Here is a 24,965-nt window from a genome sequence, read left to right on the forward strand (position 1 = left end):
ACTCACCCATGCAACGCCACTCACACACGCAACGCCACTCACACATGCAACGCCACTCACACATGCAACGCCACTCACACATGCAACGCCACTCACTCAAAGCAACGCGCCTCACTCACACAACGCCACTCATCCACGCAACGCCACTCATCCACGCAACACAACTCACACATGCAACGCCACTCACACATGCAACGCCACTCACACATGCAACGCCACTCACACACGCAACACAAATCACACACGGAACAACACTCACACAGGCAACGCCACTCACACACACAACACCAATCACACAGGCAACGCCACTCACACACGCAACGCCAATCACACACGCAACGCCAATCACACACGCAACGCCACTCACACACGCTACACCACTCACGTTGCCAATAGGTCTCGCAGTAGGAAAGTTGGAGCCATTACCATTGCAAATAACAATGCCTTTTATTTTTTTTCATTTTAAAAACATAAAGGGCTTTGTCATTTACAAAACCAATAGCTCCAACTTTCCTACTGCGAGACCTATTGGCAACGCCAGTGCTTGTTCATAATTAGGAGGGAACTTCACTCTGCCTTATGTAAATATAATACCACCGAACTTCCAACTTGCCACTCACCCACGCAACGCCACTCACCCACGCAACGCCACTCACCCACGCAACACCACTCACCCACGCAATGCCACTCACCCACGCAACACCACTCACCCACGCAACGCCACTCACACACGCAACGCCACTCACACATGCTACGCCACTGACACATGCAACGCCACTCACACATGCAACGCCACTCACACATGCAACGTCACTCACTCAAAGCAACGCAACTCACTCACACAACGCCACTCATCCACGCAACACAACTCACACATGCAACGCCACTCACACATGCAACGCCACTCACACATGCAATGCCACTCACACACGCAACACAAATCACACACGGAACAACACTCATACAGGCAACGCCACTCACACATGCAACGCCAATCACACAGGCAACGCCACTCACACACGCAACGCCAATCACACACGCAACGCCAATCACACACGCAACGCCAATCACACACGCTACACCACTCACGTTGCCAATAGGTCTCGCAGTAGGAAAGTTGGAGCCATTACCATGGCAAATAACAATGCCTTTTATTTTTTTTTTCATTTTAAAAACATAAAGGGCTTTGTCATTTACAAAACCAATAGCTCCAACTTTCCTACTGCGAGACCTATTGGCAACGCCAGTGCTTGTTCATAATGCTGAGGGGTGAAGCAGTGTGCTCCCACCCCTTTGTGTTTGAAAAGGCTTCCTTGAGCCATTAAGCTGACGTGCCTGTGGAAATGCACAAGTGCGCCAGTGAGAGGTACTGAGACCTGAAAGGATTGTGGCAGCCTGCTCAGCAACCCCAGATTAAATTATTTTTTAGCTCTACTGATGACGGATGATATCCAGAAACATGTTTCTAGAGATTTACAGCACTAACCTGCACCAACTTTGGTGGACTACTCCAGTAAATATTCAAGTAAGCATGTACCATGAACTGCATTTACCATAATTCAAAATGATAAAAACAGGGTTGGAACAAATACAACCATGTAACCTATATCAGTAGGTTTTCATATCCTATCCAGGTCACCTCCCCTACGGCTCTGGACAAGAGGTACCGACGGATAGAGCGGTACCTCATTTTCCTGAGTTGTTGCCAGGAGAGGTGAAGTGTCTTCCTCACATTATACGGATGCTATCAGCATTCCTTATACAGATGAGGATATGAAAACCTACTGATACAGGTTACATGGTTGTATTTGTTCCAACCCTGTTTTTATCATTTTGAATTTCACTTATGGCACACTTTACGCAGTAGCAATATACTTTTTGTATGGTCCTGAAGAAAGCCAAGGATTAATGTAATCCAAGTGGCTGAAACATGTAGACCTGTCTTTATTAAAGAACGGTGATGGATTAAACCCAGATCTTTTGACTGGGTGTGAGTGTTTGATTGATTCAGATACTCCGTCCATCACCACCCCCCTTTGTATCGCTTTTGGCCGCCATAAGTGTGGCAGGGTATGCTCAGACGTGAGTCCCTTGCTCACTTTGCCACTGGATTCAAGCAAGCCGGGCTGAAGACAGCTGGAATGCCAGAAACCGGTCCTCGGAAGCTTGTTTCCGGTCCAGGAAAGATATGGCTTGGCAGTTCGGGCTGGACTGTTCCCATGAGGCACAGGGTCAGACTGATTTGCATATAGCCATGTCTGAACTGGGGTGGCAGAGTGGGCTAAAGAACGGTGATGGATTAAACCCAGATCTTTTGACTGGGTGTGAGAGTTTGATTGATTCAGATGCTCCGTCCATCACCACCCCCTTTTGTACCGCTTTTGGCTGCCATAAGTGTGGCAGGGTATGCTCAGACGTGAGTCCCTTGCTCACTTTGCCACTGGATTCAACAAGCCGGGCTGAAGACGGCTGGAATGCCAGAAACCGGTCCTCGGAAGCTTGTTTCCGGTCCAGGGAAGACATGGCTTGGCAGTTCGGGCTGGACTGTTCCCATGAGGCACAGGGTCAGACTGATTTGCATATAGCCATGTCTGAACTGGGTGGCAGAGTGGGCTAAAGAACGGTGATGGATTAAACCCAGAGCTTTTGACTGGGTGTGAGTGTTTGATTGATTCAGATGCTCCGTCCATCACCACCCCCTTTTGTACCGCTTTATTTCAATTCTTGACAGTTATTATGTTAAACTGTTGTTGCACGGTTTTAAATCTGGGCATTAGGAGATACCCATTAAAGTTGTTTTCTCCTTCTGTTCATTTTTAATTCACTCTTTTCACTTTTGTGCACTGCGTCCATCACTCGAACAAAACACCTCTTCACATCTATGATAGAGCGTGCTATCGCACAATAAGTTTTTGTAAAAATCCGTGAGCTCCCCTTCACATTGAAAGGGTTGTAGCCCTTGGCACCACTATAATGTCGCTAGGAGGAGACCCAGATGATGAAACATGTCACCTTGGTGATCAATGCGAATCCTTCCTCCTGAAAGGATTGTCCAGGTCTGTATACTGGTCATTCTGAACAGGGTCATGTACCTTTAAGTCTAGTGTAGCTCCAAGTCGGACTAGATTCGTGGATACTTTAATACCTCTTCAGTGCTAAGGGACCATCGCTCGGTCCTAGGGTCTTCCTATTTGGGGCAGGCAGCCCGCCGCTCGTCATTCAGGTAGGGAGCCCAGCCCACACCCAGATCCTCACCTCGCGTTCTTCGCTCCATATGGTCCATACAGTGTCCTGCCAGCAGTCCAGGATCTCGTCCCAATTTGCACTGCACCTGCAGGATCGCCAGAGGGGAGTCCGTACCCTCGCCTCTCAGCTTTTCCGGCATGGGTTCCGGTCGCTGCAGTCTTTTTTCACCTTTCCGACGGTAGCTGCCGGTAGCCAGACTTGTCTTCCCTCTCTCTGGCCAGTATTCTGAGGGGATCTCACCACTCACTAGTGGGCTAGGGAGGGTCAACTCTGCAGGGCAGAGACCAGTTTAGGTTCCCCCCTAGTTTCATTTGCCGGTGGCAGCCACCATCTTGTTACTTGGCTGCATCTTCTCTCCAGCCACCTGTATTCGTTGTTTTCAGCCGAATCGCCTATCAGCCTGGTTTCATGTATTGTGATGGGTGCTGGGGGAGCAATTAGGACCCCCCACCCCCGGTCAGTTTTAATCCATAGGATGACACTGAATGGGGATTGGCCAGCCATGCTTCCTATGCCTTCGGCTGTTGGCCACGCCCCATGTTGGAACAGATACTTGTCAATCTTTGTAAGAAATGAAGTAAATGATGGAGTAAGAGAACCACAAACAAGGGATGTTTAGAGATGTGATCGGTAATGTGTATGAGGGATTCTCTTCAGGCCCTCTGGTCTAAACCTTTGGCACTGGCTTTAGCCAAGCCCTTTTGATTTTACTGAAATTATGCATATAAGATACATGCTTATAGTATCTTCTGGCTAACTGTCCTCATCTTTAGTTTGCTATTGTGTCATTCCCATTTTCCATCCACCCACTACAGCATACAGCATCGGTCAGTGAGTCAACCCATTTCAGTCATTGGCCAACTTCACCATGAGTGACAGCAGTCTGCGCGTTCACAAGAGTCACATCCACACACAAATTAGTTCCTTTAAGTACCAGTGACTACTATGGCAATGTGTGTTTTTTTAGAACAAATTTTTTTTCTTTTATCCAATTTTTATTTTAGCTTGAAGAGGGCTCAGCAGCTTCCCCAACTATAAAGGTTTGCATACCTAAGATAAATCAAAACAATTAGTGGCTGTGTCAAAAGGCTGGCAACCAACAACAGACCTAACTACTTAGCCAAAGATTGTTTCCAACATGGAAGCACACACTGTTTTTATACCAGTCACGAGGCTGCAATTTTTTTAAAAGAAGGTAATAGTACAGGAGAGATGTAAGAGTAGTGTTCAGTAAAGTCAGTTCTTGTTACATCTGGTTCTACAACAAATTTTATGATTTGCTTAAAGGAGAAATTTGCTGGTATGTTTTCTGATTTAGTAGGGAAATAATTTTACAGCACAGTATTTTTAAACATTCTAATACATACATTTCTAAAGGCTATGGTAGTTTTAAAATGTGTAAAAGGAAGATAGATTTTTAAAACCACTCTACATTCACTTTTAATACCACTAATGAATGAGACATTGACTGGTACAGAAACAAGTACAGTACCTTAACTAACACTTTCTGTGTTATTGCATCAGAGGCAGTAGGTGATGTTGCTTTAACTGTGATTTCAATCTCACCAAGCTGGTTTGGTTTAACTGGGAAAAAGACAGTCCTTCCATCTTCACATGGCAGAGATACAGTGTGGGTGCCTGTTGTAGCACTGATATCGTTTGCGGTATATATAAAATCAAATGCGTCACTCGGGTCAAGGGTTATGGTGACCTATGAATAGATAAAATGGCAAGACATTGCTTTCCTTTAAGGTGAACGCATCATTGAAATATAATTACACTTAATAAATATATTGTGCTCTATATAATAATAATAACAATAACAAGAGAACAATAATAATAATAATAATACAATAAATTCAGGGGCAAAGCTTAGTCAGTAAGTTTTGTCGTGGGGGTGAATCTCAAATTTCCCAACAAAAAAAAAGCTGTGGACCACGGGGTGAATGGATGAGGTGACCAGGTACTCCATTGAAATGTTGACAAGGTATCCTGTCTGCAAAACTGAAGGTTAACCGTTGGGTGGACCACACATTTTATGTCGACGAGGAACATTTACTCCATTGTTGTAAAACTCCCTTTGATGGCCCAACTGAGTAGGTGCTGTTAGAGGGAAGCTGTCTGACCATTCACCCTATTTAGAGTGGGTGATCAGATGTTTTCATTTTTTACTGTCCTTCGCCGCCGGGTATATCCTAGTGGTGAGGGACTGTAAAACAAGAACAATTGCCCCCTACAGCATGTTAAAAAACTCCAGCTTTGAGAATTTGTTTTTGAAAAATAAAAAAAACATTGGAAATGTTTGACGGTCAGCTGTTATGTTTAATGGAGTCATCGGCCAAACGTTTGGTACATTAAGAGGATATGATGATGTATAGAGATGTCCATGGGGCTGGTGGACATCTCTAAATTTGGAGGTCAGAGTAAAGTCCTCCACCACCATGTCTGCCTTTACTCCATCAGCCAAACTCTAAATCAGGTTCTCTTTCTAAAGTGGCACAATCGGCAAAAAATTATAGTTTGGAATACTAACCTGAGGGATTGTAAGTGGTAAGCTTATTTGCAATTCACTTGTAATCCTGTGAAAGTAATGCTCATGAGAATGCTCAGGGAAGATCACATTTTACTGAGGGAATATCTTAATTCATGTAGATGAATACACTTTGCAATTCTCTTTGTTTTATCATGACTATTTTTATTTGAATTTTAGCTGGATAAGAGTGTTTTACTATATTTTGTGACGTTTAGAAGTTTTTGTAACTACTTATAAACATAAACAGTATAACTATGTTAAATATATCCGCAAATTAAATGGACGTGGAACGAAGTTAATGTAAAATTACGTGAGTATGCTAATGTCAAGTGTTCAATAAATTAATCTATATAACATAAAAGAGGTGCCACCTGGCCTTCACACGGGCTTTGATTTGGTGCTGAGCATGGACAGGATGGGAAATGTAAACTTTAGATTTGAAAACATCATGAACTGCAACATGGACTTTGACAACAGTTGTTTGGGGAACTACCTTCCGTGTGGGGAATTGCATTCCATAGTCACAGCTTTTTAAACAATTTCATCTAAACTGACTTCGGCATGTTCATAATCAGGATTTTACCCTTAATCTTTACAGATAGAAACACATTAAACCAGCCTTTAATTGGCTTTCGGCAGAAGCCAGAATCAACTTCAGGTACTGTGCATCACTGATGCAAAATGCAAGCATTCCTTCCATCATTTTGTTGCTTTTGCTTTATTCCTCCTTGCAGAGCGTTCCAGTTGCTCACTTTCAAAAACGTTCACAGCTATGCAGCTATAGAATACATGAAAGTAGTAACTGTACTATTTAATGCCACTCATGATAGATTATTTAATGAGAGCTGTGCTGACTATACTTGAGGCCCAAGAAATATTTGGTAATTAATGTTATTCAGAATTATAATCTTCCTGATTTCAAGTATAAAATGCTGCTGAGTAAGACAAAGACACTAAAGACGATCTGGTACGCACTCCGAATGATCAACCTGTATCTTAAGGTTGCATCTGTGAAACTACACATTGAACTTCATAATGAATTTAATTAATTTTTTAATATTGCTTTGGTACTCCTGGAATCATGGTAAGCTAGTAACCGGCACATTTTACATTTTTTTACCTGTTACTTCTCTGTACTTTTATCGAATAAAGTTTTTCTGAGTCTGAGAGCGGTGCTGACTATACTTTGAGACCCAAGACATATTTGGTACTTAATGTTACTCTGAATTATAATCTTCCTGATTTCAAGTATAAAATGCTTCTGAGTAAGACATACACTACTGACGATCTGGCAAGCACTCCGAATGATCATTAAAGGGTAAAATTCCATTAGTAAAAATGTCAATATTACCTGTTTTAATGTTTATGATTTTTGCTGTTAATTTTTTTCAATAAATGGACCATTTGGTTTCAAGTTGCATTTGCACAATCCACCAGCCTTGCATCAGTCTATTGTGGTTGTTTCTATCAGGATCTGTGGCCTGCACTTACCCTTCTGTGCTCAGTAGGCAGACGAGCAATATAACCAGAACTTTAGGTTTTAATTGTATTCCGACGAAAGGAAGGCTTGCAGTGCACTCTGAATGTTGATGCTGCTTTTAGAAAAGTATTCTGTCTTGGAAGGCACACTACATAAATCATCTGGCTGTACCTTCAGTAAACTACGTTTATCATGAAACCACAGCACTCATGGGGGCGTAATACACTATCACTATTTGCGCCCGGTGCGCTTGCAAAAGTTGCGCCGGGCGCAACGGAGATAATGCGCCCCATTATGGTGCATGCGCTGCTCCCAGGGTAGCTGCGAACTTGCACTGCTCTGGGGGCAGAGCATTCATGTGAAAAAACAGCCACACTTTCAAAGGGGTTCAGAGAAATCCTTGCAGGCAGGTGCAGTCAGTGACTGCACCGCGTGCAAGGGGATGTTTGGGGGTCCATGGGACCCCCTTTACCCCTGCAAAGGGCTGCTCTTAGGAGGCGCACTGTCAGTGCTCCTCCTAAGGGCTTCTTTGACCCTCACTTGCATAGGGCATGCCCCTTTGCAAGTGAGGGAACACCCTCTGTTGATAGCGCTGGCCCTTTAAGTGCACCAGCGCTATCTGTATTATAGAAGGGGACGAACAAGCGTCTGCGTCCCCTTCTATAATATCTATAATAAAGTGCGGGGGGGCGGAAAGTGGGAGCAAACGCACGTGGCGCCCCCGGGCACCATCTGTAATACAGCCCTTGATGTTTGAAAATGGGGGCAGGCAATTTGAAGTTATCAATTAGAAGTTTCCTCGTGGTCCAGACTATCAAGATACTTTGTTCTGGCAGCTAAAACTTTGTTATCAAAGTGAGTGAAAACATTTGTGGTTTGTTTTAGTTTTGGAAGCGTGTTTAGAGTCATAGCTGAATACAGATAAATTTTTATAGGAATTAAAAAATATTGTGGAAACAAACTTCCATTGTTAAAAGTGGTGTTTCAGGGATATTTTTAATGGAGTACAAACTCATATTTTCTTTTGCACTTGTGGGCCCTTATATATCAATGCATTTGACCTTAGTCAAAAAAAGGGAAAACCCTATTGATACTTTAGGATTTCAGTGCTAAGCTATGAGAGGAACAGGAAGGATTATCATGGTAACAATAACTGTGTAGGTAATGGACTTATTTTGGTGAGGCGGGACAAAGCCCAATTTTATCATACACAAGCAGAACTACCCACCCACATGACATACTCCTATGGCACAGAGGGCATGGGAGACTACCTTCTGCCTGCCCACAGGCTAAGATCCTTAGCATCCCCCATGTCCTTTCTAGCGCTATGAGCAAATGAACAGCAGCCATTGGTTGAAAAGTATAAATCACAAAACTTTGCACAAACAAACCACTGTGAGAAGATGGAGGTAGATGTAATTGATGCTTTGTAATCAAAGACTCTAGGGCAGGGGTCTCCAAACCGGTCCTGGAGGGCCGGATCCATGCCAGATTTTTTGGATATCCCCATTGAAAATACATGTAGTTATTTTAAAAATCTGGCATGGATCCGGACCTCCAGGACCGGTTTTGAGACCCCTGCTCTAGGGTATAGTTTGATGAAGAGAGTCATTAGTGTTAAGCAGATATTACACATGTTCTAGTGTCCAACAAATGACCATGGAAAAAAATGGAATCTTCACAAACACCTTCGATCGGTTGCCACATTTCTAAGGTATCGATAAAATAAAAATTGGAAGAACAGTTAGTTGAAAGGTTGTACAAAAACCTCTTAACAGAATATTGTTTTTAATCAACAATCCTCATTTCTTTCAAGCGCAAAATTTGAATGTACACATCAGAAATGGTTTGTGCATCACCACAATAGTCACAAAGAACATGTATTCTGCGCATGTTTTCAACCTTGTGGCCGCAACTTGTGTATAAATAGAGTTTGTATTTAAAAATGTCACCAGGCTTTCACTTTTACATTACAGAAAATGTTAACAAAATTCACAACAGACGCATGTAATTTGCGTTAACAGCCTGGAGTGAGGACATGGATATTTTCATTAGAAAACGTTATTTTAACAATATAGGGTGTATATTTTAAAAAACACCAAATACAAATACTGTTACTCCATAACAGATTTTCGCCTTTTCAACTTATATATCGATCCACTGTTTATTTTCCAAGTAGTTGGAAAATTGACCGACACAAGACATTGAAAGAAATTTCTCAAAAAAAAAAAAACTTACAGTTGGTGAATTGTATTTTTCTGTTATGTATATATGCATCTCCTTGAAATTACTTAAATTATTGACACTTGCATAAAGCAGTAGTTCTAGAAGGCAACATTATTACAAGGTATTAAAAGAATGCCAGCGTGTTACTTATTCATATTACCTCAGTAGTTTCTGCCAAGTAATTAAAGATGGTAACTTCCAAAATGAACTGTTCTCCTCTCGTCACAGAGTAGGGGAGATTCAAAGAAATAAAAAATGGCTGGAAGGCTTGTAGCTGAAGAAACACAATTTTAAAGAAGAGCATTTCAAACAGTTGTTCTGCATTAGATTGTAGTTATTACAAATAGCAATACAATGATCAAGAAACTATGCAGAAAATCCTTACTCAAGAGCAGGACCAATAATATATTACAGTGTTGTGCTTTTGATCTATTTTAGCACTCATTTTCTATCTGTAAATTCCTGGTTTATTGCCAACATTTGCCATCTGTGTTTCCTTTCCTTAACTTGCATCCTCATCTGGTGGATGCAAGTGGCAGGAGGGGTTTCTAAATCAGGCTCCTGATCATTTCCCTTCCACTCTCCACCTTTGCCGGATGTACGTTGTTATAACGCATGCTTTTACCACGCATGCCTTTACAACGCAGGTTTTTCAATGCAGGTTTTTCAACGCAAGTCGTTACAACGACTTGCGTTGGGGGGTGCTGGATAGTGAATAGTTTAATTTACTATTCCAACTCCAGTCCCTGTGGATAGTAGGGAAGGTGTTGGATAGTAAATTAAACTATTACCTATCCTACAGCGCCCCCCAGCGCAATTCGTTGTAATGACTTGCCTTGAAAAACCTGCTTTGTAAAGGCACTGCGTTGTAAAAGTTGTGTCGTAAAGGATGTTTTCCCCTTTGCCTCTTCCCATTGTGTTGAAATGATACACTGGCTCAATTTAAGTAGTAACCAATCAAATAGCTGAGGAGCAAGGAAGGACACAACTACCAATCCCAGTGTCCTTCCTTCAACTACCCAAGGATCACTCAAGGTTGAACATGAACATTCCACGAAAGCTCACTAGTCAAGCATTCCTGATAACTAAGCAACACAACACATTGCTCTCTGCCATTATGGGGTGTGTGAGGACAGTATGTAGCTGGCTGTCTCTTGGGTAATGCTCGTCTGCTCAGATAGGGATATATTTGGATCAGGAGCATGCCTATGCAATGTGTGTGAAGGTGGTGTACCAAAGGCACACCACTGGCAAGGATGCCTGCGCCCGTCTGTGACTAGGTAGCAAGCGCCTTGCACTAGACACGCTGCCCGTGAGGACTCAAGGCTCTGCTATGACCATGACAAACTATTGGCTCTTCAAAACCTCCTAGGGTAAGCTATGTTTTTGCTTATTTTTCGGATAATACATAGCTAGTCTTAACATTAGAAGTTCTCATTGCCAACATGATTAGAATTTTGTTTGTGATTAAATGTGCATTCTCTCCCCGATCATGATACTGAAATTGCCTTATTTATTGATTCTTTCAAGTTTGATATTATATTTTCAGAGGAAACTTGCCTCCATTATTCTTTTGGAACAAGCTTCGCTATGGTTACGGCCCAGGGATATTAAAATATTCAGGCCGGTTTGTTTAGACCATAGGAGCAGCATCCTTGTGATCATTGTCCGATACATGCCATTTCTATTCGGCCCTGTTTGTCATATTCTCTGACAAGACTCTTCTCTTCTGTATTAATGCATCTCATCCTTATTCTGCTGTGGAGCTCCTCTGAGATCGTTCCCTTAACCAGTCGGTAACATCGGGACAGCCGGACTAGGAACCAAAACCGGCCCTGGCAAAGTGCTCGGACGCTCCTCCCCCCCCCCACTCAGGGGGGTTGGAGGTGCCGCTGAGAGCTTGGCTAGGGCCGGTTTTCGGCCGATTTTGGTACAGGGCCGATTTTGCAGCTAAAACGGCCCTGAAACAAAATCGGCCCCCAGGGGCTCAAAACCGGCCCCCACCCTTGCGGCGCACCGGGGGATTGCCCGGTGCCCGCTTAGGTCAGTCCGGGCCTGGCTGTGAGTGAAGCTATATTGTCTCTGGTTCCTAAAAGGTTCTAATTCACTTGTGCTTGGAAACTTCAATAACTGGTTTGAGACTACTGAGAAGTCTGATGCAACTGTACAATTAGACTCTGGCCCTGATTACGATTAAGTCCGCCCAATGCTGTAGAAAAATTTATGTTTTTGTACATCCCTGCACCGTGTGACAGGCACCTCGTCCAATAGCCAAGGGCCTGGGGGAGTGGGGGCCCTGCTAGGGGCCCCAAGGGTCGCTTTCCGACAGCCTTGCCATGTCGGAAAGGCCGAATGGAATGGCTGTCAGAAACTGACATCATAATCCCGATGGCGGAGCCTGTCATTAAGGGATTATTTTGTCTTCCCAATGCACTCACAGGCTCCTTGGGTCTGTCGGAAGCGCAGCGGACGGTCCCTCTGACCAATGACTCTGCCTGACACATTATGCTATTTCAGATGTTGGTGGGTCCAACACAGAAGTGCTGTCCGTGTCAGACCCACTGACATCACAATCCAGGCCTCTAGGTCACCTTGTAATCTCCCTGAGATGCAAAGTGGGTCATATTTAGTCTCTCATCCCTACAGCTTTAACTCATCGCTATATGATGCCATTCTCTCTTCAAGTAAACTCTTTGCTCATTCCTGTCTATCTTGTGGTTAGGAACATGCCTGCACACTGCTCATTGAATGTCACAGTTGCACTGTCCTCTGACATTCCCTACCCATACTTTGACTAGTTCTGATGTGTGATGCAAAGCAGAGGACTATATTTTTTGTTCCATTGCCTTCTATGATCCTGGAAAGGGAATTCAAAGAAGAGCTATGAGCATACCGAGAAGAGAACAAACTTCTGCACCAAGTTCCAGCAGGTTTCTGACCACTACATGACACAGATGTTGCTCTCCTAACCATATCTGATGACATCAGTATGTTGCTATATAGAGAAAGCAGTCTGGCTCTGATGTTGCAGCTCCCAATACCATCACCAATCCTAGTCTATCTGCAGATACTTCGCATCATAACTGTGATCTAAGTAATCATCCTACCACAGATGGATAATGGCACTTGCCTATATCTGGCCCTCTGGAAATAGACCCAACAATGGAATCAGCATATTCAAAACCTTGCCATTTGGCTCCTCAGAGGACACCCTTCTTGATGTTCCATTTCAATGGCCAAAAGATCTATTTTCAAATCACTCGTACCTGCAACTGTGCACTTGAAAATGCTGTTCCGGTGGAAAGAGCCATGTTTCTAGATCAGGAAATCGTACAAGCACTCAAGGAAGAAACAGAATTTTTTTTTGAAAACAATAAATCAGGAACATCAAAACAAATTGTATGGGATACGTATAAGGCCGTATTAAGGGGCAAGCTACTTAACCTTGGATCACAAAATCAAAAAACATGAAACAGGAAATAACAGATCTAGAAAAAAATATAAACACTCTAGATACTCAAATACTAGTGGAAAAAGATCCCGACAAAAAGGAAAGCTTGCTAAAAGACAGACAAAGACAGAAGGATTCCCTAAGTGATATTTTGGAAGAACAAAATGGGAAGCAAGCAAGCTAGCAAAGTATGAATACGGAGAGGGATGTGGTAAATGGCTTGCATGGAAATTGAAAACCGATGCAGTAAGAAACAAGATAAAAACCCTAAGGAAACAAGATCAAACAAGCCTAACCTCAGCGGAAGAAGAAATCAGGAGCGAATTTAAAACCTTCTTCTCGGAACTGTACACTGAAGACGTCAACCCATCTAAGGAACAGATAGAGGAATATCTAAGAGACACGCCAATGTTGAAATTATCTGAAGAGGAGAAAAACGAGCTAAATATAGAAATTTCACAAATTGAGGTTAAAAATATAATAAAAACCCTGAAGAAAGGGAAAGCTGCAGGCCCAGATGCATTGCCAAATGAACTGTATCTGTCATTATCGGAAACCCTGGTTCCACATATAACAGGGCTGATAAACTTATCTTTTAAACACAAAGAAAAGATGCCAGATACATGGAACGATGCAGTAATAACAATCATTTTAAAGCCAGGTAAAGACCCCAAAAAATGTGAATCATACAAGCCGATATCTCTGCTCAACGCAGATTACAAAATATTTACTAAAATAATGGCAAAAAGGCTGGGAAAGCTCACACCGAAAATCATACATCTAGACCAAAAGGGCTTCACAAAAGGAAGGCAATTACATGAGTTGTCACACGAACTCATTACGCTATAGACATAGCCACATCAAAACACATCCCTCTCACAATATTAACTGTCGATGCTGCAAAGGCATTCGATAGAGTAAACTGGGCATTCCTGAATAGTATAATGATTAAAAATAACTTGGGGGACTCCTTTCAACACGCAGTAGGAGAAATCTATAAAAACCCTAGATCAAAAATCCTGGTTAATGGCAGCCTTACGAGTAATATCAAAATTGGCAGAGGCACTAGACAGGGGTGCCCACTCTCTCCCCTACTTTTCAATTTATACATAGAACCCTTGGCAAACAAACTTAGAAGTTGTAAGGAAATAACTTCATTCAAATATCAAGGGTGGGTAAAAAAGTTAGCATTATACGCAGACGATCTGATGCTATTCACTGACAATTATGTAAAATCTAAGCCAGCTATAGAAAACATCATAAATAACTTCGGACAAGTGTCAGGATATCTAGTCAACCACATGAAAACAGAAATAATGACATGGAACACACAATTTAACAACCCCAACAGCCCCAACATAAAACAAGAGATAAAATACTTAGGTATCTTGGTAAACCAAAATTTAGATAAAATTGCACAAAACAATCTAAATAGTGTGGCTCGAGAGGTAAGAAAATTGCTTAAAGTGTGGTCTAGCCTTCCGCTAAGCTTTATAGGAAGGTCTAACATTATAAAAATGACTATACTCCCAAAATATACTTTTCTGTTCAATAATATCCCATTGGAATTCACTAAAGTCGCACTAAAAAAACTCCAGGGAGAGCTCGCGAGTTTTATATGGGCTTCCAAGGGAACCAGAATTTCGTGGAAAAAATTAAGAAGGAAAAAGGAGAAAGGAGGAATAGCAAGTCCAGACTTAAAAGAATACTATAGAGCGTTTCAATTTAAAAACATACGATCACTGCTAAAAATACACCAGTACTACCCGGAACACCTGCAAGCAATGACCGAATCTGAAGACCACTTTCTTTTTAAATTTGGTCACCAAAAGTACTTCAAGAAAATTAAGCTAAAGACAATAAAGGGAGCAGTTAAACTTTGGATACAAATTAGAACAATCCTAAAAATCCCTTATTATAGTACAATGGCACCGGTATGGAACTCCCCCGGAACACCGGACTGTTTAAAAGACGCCATGGCCACCCCTTTAAAACTAAACAATATCAACCACTGGGGTCAAATTCTAAACGGGTCTACATTAATCTCATGGGAAGAAATGAATAAGATCTCAAATGGATCAATATCAAAATTTAAGTTTTACCAATTAAGTAGTTGGGCAAAAACAATACCAACACATGACAAAGATAGCAAGACCTTAGAAAAAGAAATGATTAAAATCCTACCCATAAACAAGGAGACAGCCAAGTGGTACTGGTCGCTGATAACGGAAGAAGATGAAAGTTCCCAGACGGCAAATCAAATCTGGGGGAAAGACCTGATTATAGAAGATCTAACAAATGTATGGGAAGACTCAATAGGGAAATGTTGGTCAACACTAAAGTCAGCGGCGTTGAAAAGGAATCATCTTTACACTTTACATAGAGCCTATTGGACACCGAAAAAACTTTCAAAATTTAAAAAGCCAGGTATCAAAAAATGCCCTAAATGTGGGGAAGAAAGGGCAGATGATGTCCATATGTTCTGGAGCTGCCCATCCCTAAGAATATTCTGGGAAGAAGTTGGTAAGACGTTAAAATCAATATTTCAGAAACATCTAAAAGTAAGTACAACTCTTATTATCTTTGGTATTTGTAACACAATAGGGGTTGTAAAATTAACGGTAATGGAAGCAAAGCTACTCTTTGTATTAATGGTGATTGCGAGAAGAGAGATCTGCATTAAGTGGATTGGCCCATCACCTCCGTCACATGGAGAGTGGATGAACTCAGCTATTAAGACAAATAAACTAGATAGAAGGGGAAAAACTAGCAAGAGGTATAAATATTGGGAGATTATGGAAAAACATCTGACCTCTGAGGAACACACTGTCCTATGATTAAAGCGAAAGCATAATCTGGATAAATGAGTATGATACTCATAGAGTAGCCAAGGTGGCTAGCTCCCCTCCTTTCGACTACAGATATGTTTATATGTAAATGACAAAAGGAACTCCTCTGACTGAGCAAGATAAGGGTAAACTCCCCAGACAAGAGAGAACATGGGGCAGTGACGGTACAAAAGCTTGAGAGGCAGAATCCAAATTTTCCATACACATAGTTTTTCGCAATATGAGAAAATAAATAATAAAAAAAAAAGAATAGAAAATGCTGTTCCGGCTTTCAAAACTGATGGATTGACTCAATATAGCCTTATGCGCACCCTTCATTTTGCAGATGTTTGCCTTTGCAATGGTCTCCACATTCGTCAGGCAAACCTGAGAAGGCCTGTCATCTCCTATCTCGCTTCCAAATATTGGAACACTCTTTCTTTTCACTTATTTCACGTACCTCAATATCTTTCTTTGGTAAAAAAAAAAGTTTTGAAAACCTGGCTGATCTGTCTCCCTTTCACTACGTTTTCTAGCTACACTTTGTAAGTGACAGGTAGCCAGTTTTGGGTAGCTGTTTCACTTTCTAAATTTCTTTTATAATTATTAGTGTTATTAGAATATACGAGCTTGCATCAAGAAAATGCGTTCCTTGGTCACTTATGCATTCTGTGTTCCCCATTGATGTATGTAGGGCAGTGATATGTATGTAGGGCAGTGATATCTTAAAAGGGCCTAACTCCCCTCATGCCTTGTCACAGTCCAATAATTCACAGGAGTCTCATATTTCTTTTACTTGAATAGTATTTGGACAAAATACTGAGTTTAAAATATTGTCACACATAAATATCGAGTTTTTACAATGGTAATACACAAATATTGTGAAGCTGAAAATTCATTGACAAAAATATTGATTTTCTAAGGTAAGTAATATTGATGTCAAAAATATCTATGTTGTTAATATCATTTACAAAAATATAGTGGCACAAAATATAGTTTTTTATTATCTTTATGCATATATTTTAAATGTATATGTTATAAATTGTATAATTGCTGTCAATGTTTTTAAATATAGTTTTCACGTTTAGTTGTTTTTAAATGTAATTTAATAATTGTAAGTTTTAGGGTTGCAGCTAGTTCTGCGGTTTGTACGGGTGCAGGGTGGGAAGTAAATTCATTTTAAGTAACAATATTAAATGTTAATTACAATTAAATATTTAATTGATAATTATGTAACATGTGTAATTAATATTTCTTTCAAGTTTTACTTTATGTGCCGGTTGTGGGATTTGTAGGGGTAAAGTATGGGGAATAAATAATTATAATTATTTAATAATTCCTTTTAATTAACATTAATTGTTTAAATGATAATTATGTAAATTATGTGAATATTATGATTTTTGAGATAACTTTTAGGTGCGGTTTGTTGAGATGTTAGAGGTTCATGATGGGAAGTTATGTTGATTTGTTTGTACAGGAATAGGGTGGGAAGATAAATACGTAATAATTAATTGCTAATTAATTATTAATTTTAAATTAAATATTTAATGTATTGATACTTTTGTGAAACGTTTTTAAAATATTTTATGTTATATATTAGGTGTGTTTTGCTGTGTTTGTAGCAGTCTAGGGTGGGAAGTTGTTGAAGTAATATTAAATACAAAATTATTTATTCATTTATTACAAATCGTTTTAATTATTACTTACCATGTTAATTGTGCTATAATTTTTTACTTCAATTACATTTTACTTGTTGGTTGTGATGTTTGTGGGAATATAGGGGCCATTAGGATGTCGGGCGGTGGCACCACCGCGGTGGTGGCAGCCGGAAAACAGCGTTTTCCGGCTGCGAGCAGCGGAACTCACGTCCTCCACATTAGGATAGCAAAACATAGGTCATTTCCCGTCCGCCGTGCAGCGCCGCGCACCGCCATTAAAGTGCGCCCGCGCCAATCGAGACTCTCCGGCGTGCGGAATGACTTCCGCCCACTCAACAAATTAGGATGGTCCAAACAAGTCAATGCACCGCAGCGGAGACACCGCCCAGTTTAAGCAGGCAGAAACTGGACAGCGGAGCTAGATAGCCGAGACCCGGACTCCAACGCTATGAACCCATCTCTCCATATGCACCTGGTGATGTTCCTCCTACAACACTATCGTCAGATGGGCCGCTGCGGACGCCGCCGCAGGTACGCAACTACACAAATGCAACACACAACACACAGGCCGACACAGGGTCCAATCACCACACAGACACCCTGCTGGGGGTCACAACACATCCACAAGGGCACCCACACATTACCCACCTGACAACATGGCACCCCTCACCATCCGGGACACACATCGTCCGTCAACCAGCAGCAACGTCCCGCTCCCGGTCGCGTCACCGCCGCTGTCGACACATGCGCACTATGCAGAAAGCAGGGCCACTCCTAGACATGGGCAGGGCACAAACACCACAGGGCCACACCACCACAAACCACACTGCAACACACCCCATCAAGTCACAGGCCAGGTGCCCATCCCGTGCACTCCCATGAACACCAACAAGCACTGCAACAAGCAAGCCCAATACACACCCTGCACCACACAACACACAACCAGGGAGGACAGTCACTGCAGCAGTGGCTGACAAGAAACACACAACACCAGTGCCACACACACTACAGGCTCACAATACATTCCAGCACATACACAGACAAACAAACACATACCCTGGGTGTAGCCACAAACACAACACACACACAGGGATGCCTCAACAAATGCCTGCACAAGAACAACACACAAACACTACAGGAACACATACTGAACTCCAACAGAAACAGACATACCCTGTACATCTAACTGGGGAAAAGCAATGGGAGCACAGACACAACAGGAGTACACAACATCATCACTCAGGAACAACATACACACCCCATAACACAAATCACAAAGAAGTGCATCTGGACAAACACACACTGCCACCTCAAACCTAGCACATATGCACATCAAACACCAATCAACAAACACCACAAGGCATCAGGGGATGCACATCAGGCAATGCCCAGGCCACATACACACAGCACTGCATGCTCAACAAGCAGTGTGTGCAGAACAAGCACAACAGCCACACACACACATGATCAACACAAACACATCACACACACCACAATTCACCATTGCACAAATACTACAGCACACCCAGGAACTGAACCAATACCACATCCAACACCAACACATCCAACACAACAACTACACATGCACCACTCCGTGACACAAGAGCCAATCTACCTCCACCAGAGCACTGGGCAGCACACACAGCTGACCAACACAGAATGACTAATAGCACAAGGACAGCACACATACACCATTGTGGCAATGTCCAGAGTGGAACAACACTTATGGCCCAAGTACTGCACCACAAAGCACAAGCTCACAAATGAAGTGATGGGGAGGCACACACACATGGAAACCATGGGGACAGCTGACATCAAAGTGAAATACCCTGCATGTCAGTAGCAGACATGTAATGGATGTCCCACACACAAATAGAGGGAGGGAAGACACACAATGGCAATGCACAAGTGGCACACATAGAGGATGGTGTAACACCACACACACCATGCCATACAGTCGGAGAAAAACCACCATGTGCCTGCAATGCATCACAAACACAAACACAATGCCAGTGTGGAGCAGCAGGGCCACACAGTCTACACAAACACACCCAAGACACATTGAGAATTACTCAAACGCAACACTGATGTGCAACTCACACACTTTGCACACTTCAAACTCACAAAAACAACTAGGAGGAGTCACACCAACATACAGCACAATGCACTACAAACAGCTCACACAAGTGCATACAATCTTCTACACAGGCCAAGACAAAACAAACAACAGGCATACAACTCCTGGGTGACATGTGTGTCTCTCACAATACAGGGGCACACATACATCCACTACAAACTTACACCCTTCACACTGCACACCTCTGCTACACCCAAGACCACGCATCTCATTTAGGCCATGGTACCAGGACTAAGGGCCAACACAAGATGACCATACACATACACGGCTGTGCACACATAAAGGAATCCACACACATACATCATGACATATCCTAACCTGCTCCAAAACCTTAGCACAGCATCACACCCTGTGCTGACAGTGTCCCACAACCTGACATGTGAACAGTGTATCCAACAACAGCAAATCGCTAAGAAGATAACAGCATGGCAGGTAAAATAGCCATCACAGATTACACCATAATCAGGGTCAGAATGGACTGAAGACCCTGCCACTCCTGTATAAAAATCTGATGCCTGCAAATAGCCTTGCAATGTAGAAGTGATACATAGAACATGGGGCACAGCCAATCAAATGCAAACTCAAAAAGAACTTTAATCAGCAAGGACACTGACAAAACACACAACAGAAGTAACTGTATTTATTCACATATTGCACATATGTAGCAGTAGAACAATAGTAGACAACATCAAGGCACAACATTTTTTACACAGTCAAGATAATATGCACAGGTGTAACACACTAAAGGAAGGCCAGTGTCCATAGCACAGGTCAGAGGCCAACACAGCAGAGCAACAGGGCCAGTGTCCATGGCAGGGGAGAGTACAGCACAGCAGAGCAACAGGGCCAGTGTCCATGGCAGGGGAGAGTACAGCACAGCAGAGCAACAGGGCCAGTGTCCATGGCAGGTGAGAGGCCAACACAGCAGAGCAACAGGGCCAGTGCCCATGGCAGGGGAGAGTACAGCACAGCAGAGCAACAGGGCCAGTGTCCATGGCAGGGGAGAGTACAGCACAGCAGAGCAACAGGGCCAGTGTCCATGGCAGGTGAGAGGCCAACACAGCAGAGCAACAGGGCCAGTGTCCATGGCAGGGGAGAGTACAGCACAGCAGAGCAACAGGGCCAGTGTCCATGGCAGGTGAGCCAGCAAGTACATGAGAGGCTGCATAGGGGAGAGTACATCACAGCAGGGCAACAGGGCCAGTGTCCATGGCAGGGGAGAGTACAGCACAGCAGAGCAACAGGGCCAGTGTCCATGGCAGGGGAGAGTACAGCACAGCAGAGCAACAGGGCCAGTGTCCATGGCAGGGGAGAGGCCAACACAGCAGAGCAACAGGGCCAGTGTCCATGGCAGGTGAGAGGCCAACACAGCAGAGCAACAGGGCCAGTGTCCATGGCAGGGGAGAGGCCAACACAGCAGAGCAACAGGGCCAGTGTCCATGGCAGGTGAGAGGCCAACACAGCAAAGCGCAACAGGGCCAGTGTCCATGGCAGGGGAGGGTACAGCACAGCAGAGTAACAGGGCCAGTGTCCATGGCAGGGGAGAGTACAGCACAGCATAGCAACATGGCCAGTGTCCATGGCAGGGGAGAGGCAAACACAGCAAAGCAACAGGGCCAGTGTCCATGGCAGGGGAGAGTACAGCAAAGCAGAGCAACAGGGCCAGTGTCCATGGCAGGGGTGAGTACAGCACAGCAGAGCAACAGGGCCAGTGTCCATGGCAGGGGAGAGGCCAACACAGCAGAGCAACAGGGACAGTGTCCATGTCAGGTGAGAGGCCAACACAGCAGAGCAACAGGGGCAGTGTCCATGGCAGGGGAGAGGCCAACACAGCAGAGCAACAGGGCCAGTGTCCATGGCAGGGGAGAGGCCAACACAGCAGAGCAACAGGGCCAGCAACACACCCATATACAAAACAATGTTCAGGACTAGCACACCTGTATGAGGCAAAGGCGTTTGAGGGGGATGTCAACTCACTCCTGGCTGTCATGCGGACTTGTACCTGGCTGTGTGTTGGGGACAGCAGGCCCACTTGACTGTGTTGACAGAGCCCCAGTTGATGTGGTGCTAACAGTGGCTTTGCAAGCTGGAGGGCTGTGTGGACCAGGTGGCATAGTGGCACGTGGAGGTGGAGTCATGCAGACCTCCGACACAGTGGGGATGCGAGAGGTGGGAGGGGTGCCCTTCCACTTTTTGGGAATATGAAATGGCTTCCCTGTCTTGGGGTTGATTGGAAGTGGTGATGACAAAACTGGCACACACCCCAACTGTCCCACATCAGGTGCAGATACTGGCACCATCTCTGGAGATGTGCTGGATCCCGCAGAACACTTGGTCTGGCTACGCCTCTGGACCACCTTCACCTCTTTGCCAGGTGTACCCCCTACAGTGCCCACCTTCGACTTCTTGCCACGGCTGGTCACTACAGTGCCCTCCTTTGCCTTCTTGCTAGGTGTATCTCCTACAGTGCCCTCCTTTGCCTTCTTGCTAGGTGTATCCCCTACAGTGCCCTCCTTTGCCTTCTTGCTAGGTGTATCCTCTACAGTGCCCACCTTCGACTTCTTGCCAGGGCTGGTCACTACAGTTCCCTCCTTTGCCTTTCTGCCAGGTGTACCCCCTACAGTGCCCTCCGTTGATTTCTTGCCAGGGGTGGTCTCCACAGTGCCCTCCTCCACCTGCAGCAATGGTTGTGGAATTGGGGTAGATGTGGTGGGTGGATGTTGTGCTCTTCCTAGGTGTACCCCTGATATGCAACATGTTGGACAGGCCACATGAAGGGCTCGCTCCCTCCCCGCATGACAGGGCCCGGACACCGGCTCTCCAGGTGCTACCCACAGAAGCAACCCGCAAACCGTCCCCTACGGGACTCCTGCTCCCGGACATCTCTGTATCACTGGCCCGGGCCACCGTCAGCACCATTGCCTGGCCCAGCCGCCATCTTAGACACTGCACCACGAGGCCTCAGCTCGACCCCAACCCTGGGCCTGGCCAGGCCCCGAAATCCCGGCACCACCATCCACCCAGGAGGTGAACGGACCACTTGGCAGGTCAATGGGAGGAAGAAGTGTCGATGGCTCTGCCCCGCCAGGTGCCGATCGCCCCCAGCCTCCCCGGGCGCTGGCTCCACCCCCCTGCTGGGTGTCTGGACTCCCTCATCCCAGACCTCCCGACCTCCAAGTGTGAGGGTCCGGACATCAAAGGGGGCCAGACCTATAACTGAGGCAGCTCCAGAGCAGGAAGGCAGTTGTATCTTGGAGTCGAGAGACACAGTGAAGAACTCATCCTTGACGGACTGCTGGCGCTGCCGCAGCCCTGCCTTGTGAACCATCGTCCTGCCTGCTGGCGCTGCCGCAGCCTTCTGCAACCTTCATCCTCGTTGGACCTGCTGGCGCTGCCGCGGCCTTCTTGCAACCTTCGTCCTCGCCGGGACCTGCTGGCGCTGCCGCGGCCCGTTCCTATCTACGACCACCTCGGGACCTGCTGGCGCTGCCGCGGCCCGTCCCTCTCGAACGCCGAGCTCGAGGATTGTGAGCTACCATCATCACATTGCAGTACCAGATTGGTAACCAAGACTGTCCCGCTACCCCTTTCCCTGTCAAGAGACTAGAATTAAGAGGATCATCGTGTCCTGCTTCCATTGTATCGTATCACCGTACTTAAAGAATTGTTTATAAAGAACGTGAACCTTATCCTTGTGTGGTGTCCATCTGTGGGGGGGAAGTTACTTGTCTGTACGATCGCTGGAGACGGCCCTCACCGGAGGCCTCTCCCCTTGTCCTCGGCCGACCCTCCCAGTCCCCGTCTAACATTGGTGGCCAGCGGCGCGATCCGAACCAACGCGTAATCGGACAGAAAGCAACTCACCCCACGACTAAACCACAATGTCGACCCAAGAGAGCGGATCTACAGAGAAATTCCAAATAGAAAAACTGGAGGAGTACAGCCATCGAGAATTAAAACAATTTTGTATGGAACTGGGCATTGCTACCACCGGTCTGAGCACAAAAGATGACTTTAAACAAGCCCTAGAATCGTGGGCGGAAGCAAATACCGCCGGTCCCCGGGACCAACACATCGAAGCACCGGAGACGAGCACCGCTCCTTCCGAAGAAAGGAGAGCGGGTCTCTCCCGGGAAGAGATCCAAGAGCGAGAAAAAAGCAGACTGCACAAATTAGAGTTGGCACGGCTCAAGTTGGATGGAGAACTAAAACTAGCGGAACAAAAAATGAACCTAGAACACTTACGGCTCCGAGAAGAGCGGGAAGAAAAGCAAAGACAAAGAGAGCTCGAAGAAAAAAGACTGGCATACGAACACGAGCGCAAACTGGCAGAGATAGAACTACGGAAGCAAAACAAAGACCTGGGGGTGCCCGAGCCACCGCGCACCCCAGGAGCTACAGAACCAAAGGTCCACATTCCCAAAGATGTCGTCCGAGAGTATTACCGAAACGACGACATACAACAGTGGTTCAAGGCCTACGAGATCGCCATGACCTCCCACCTGATCAATCGAAGTGACTGGGGAGCCGGTCTATGGGGGAGGTTCGTCAATGAAGGCCGCGATGCCCTGTTACAGCTCCCGGACCATCAAATGACGTCCTATGACCACATGAAGGCCGCCCTCCTCACTCGATATTGGCTGACACCCGAAATGTACCGCCAGAGGTTCCGCGACTGCACCCGAATCCCGGGTACAACTTGGGTGGAATATGTAAACTATTTCAGCCGAGCCTTCGAGGGATGGATAAAGGGGAGCCGCGTAACGACCTACGAGCAGCTTTTTAACCTCATCGTGTGGGAGCACCTCTCCAACAACTGCTTCGTCGAGCTCAGGCAGCACCTCCTCGACAGTAAATTGACTGATCCACGGCAGCTCGCCGCCGAGGCTGACCGATGGGAAAGCACCCGAGTGGGCCGGGGTGGGCCGAACGAACAGAACAGGAACAACCAAGGTCATCACCGTCCCCGAGGAGGAGGAGGAGGCCAGGACCGGGGGAAAGACGCCGTCCCGGCCGCTCCCGCTACCAGCACCCCGCCCCCGGCCGGCCGGGGCAACCCCCCGATGCGCCCGGGATTCAGAGCCAATGTCACTTGTCACCGATGCCAGCGAGTCGGTCACTACGCCAATGACCCGAACTGCCCAAAGAACCAGACTCCGGGGCCCCGCCAGGTAGCCGCCGCCCTAGGAGAAGAGCAAGTCTCCGAAGAGCATGAAGAATACGAACAGGAGCAACAAGAGTGGGAACCGGCCGCCATGGTCCTGGCGTGCCTAGGGGGAAGAGACATGATCCCGCGGGCTCTCCTACCTGCCAACACCAGAAAATACAGTCAGTGGGTGAACATAAATGGGCGCAAGGCTGAAGCCCTACGTGACACGGGGGCCAGTGTGACAGCCGTCCGCTGTC

The 24,965-nt window shown here is 45.2% G+C and overlaps 1 protein-coding gene across 1 annotated transcript in view; it reads right to left on the minus strand.

Annotated features, from left to right (window-relative positions):
• LOC147707491 (CD109 antigen-like) overlaps positions 1–24,965 on the minus strand; it is an 871,995-nt gene that overhangs the window by 345,862 nt on the left and 501,168 nt on the right. Inside the window, exons 20-21 of the mRNA XM_086926508.1 lie at positions 9,646–9,759; positions 4,739–4,957 (exon numbers count right to left, since the gene is read on the minus strand). Of these exons, the coding sequence (XP_086782634.1) occupies positions 4,739–4,957; positions 9,646–9,759 (333 nt within the window). The remainder of the gene's footprint in view (positions 1–4,738; positions 4,958–9,645; positions 9,760–24,965) is intronic.

This window comes from Lissotriton vulgaris, chromosome 6, assembly GCF_964263255.1.
Source record: "Lissotriton vulgaris chromosome 6, aLisVul1.2, whole genome shotgun sequence".
Lineage (NCBI taxonomy): Eukaryota > Metazoa > Chordata > Amphibia > Caudata > Salamandridae > Lissotriton > Lissotriton vulgaris.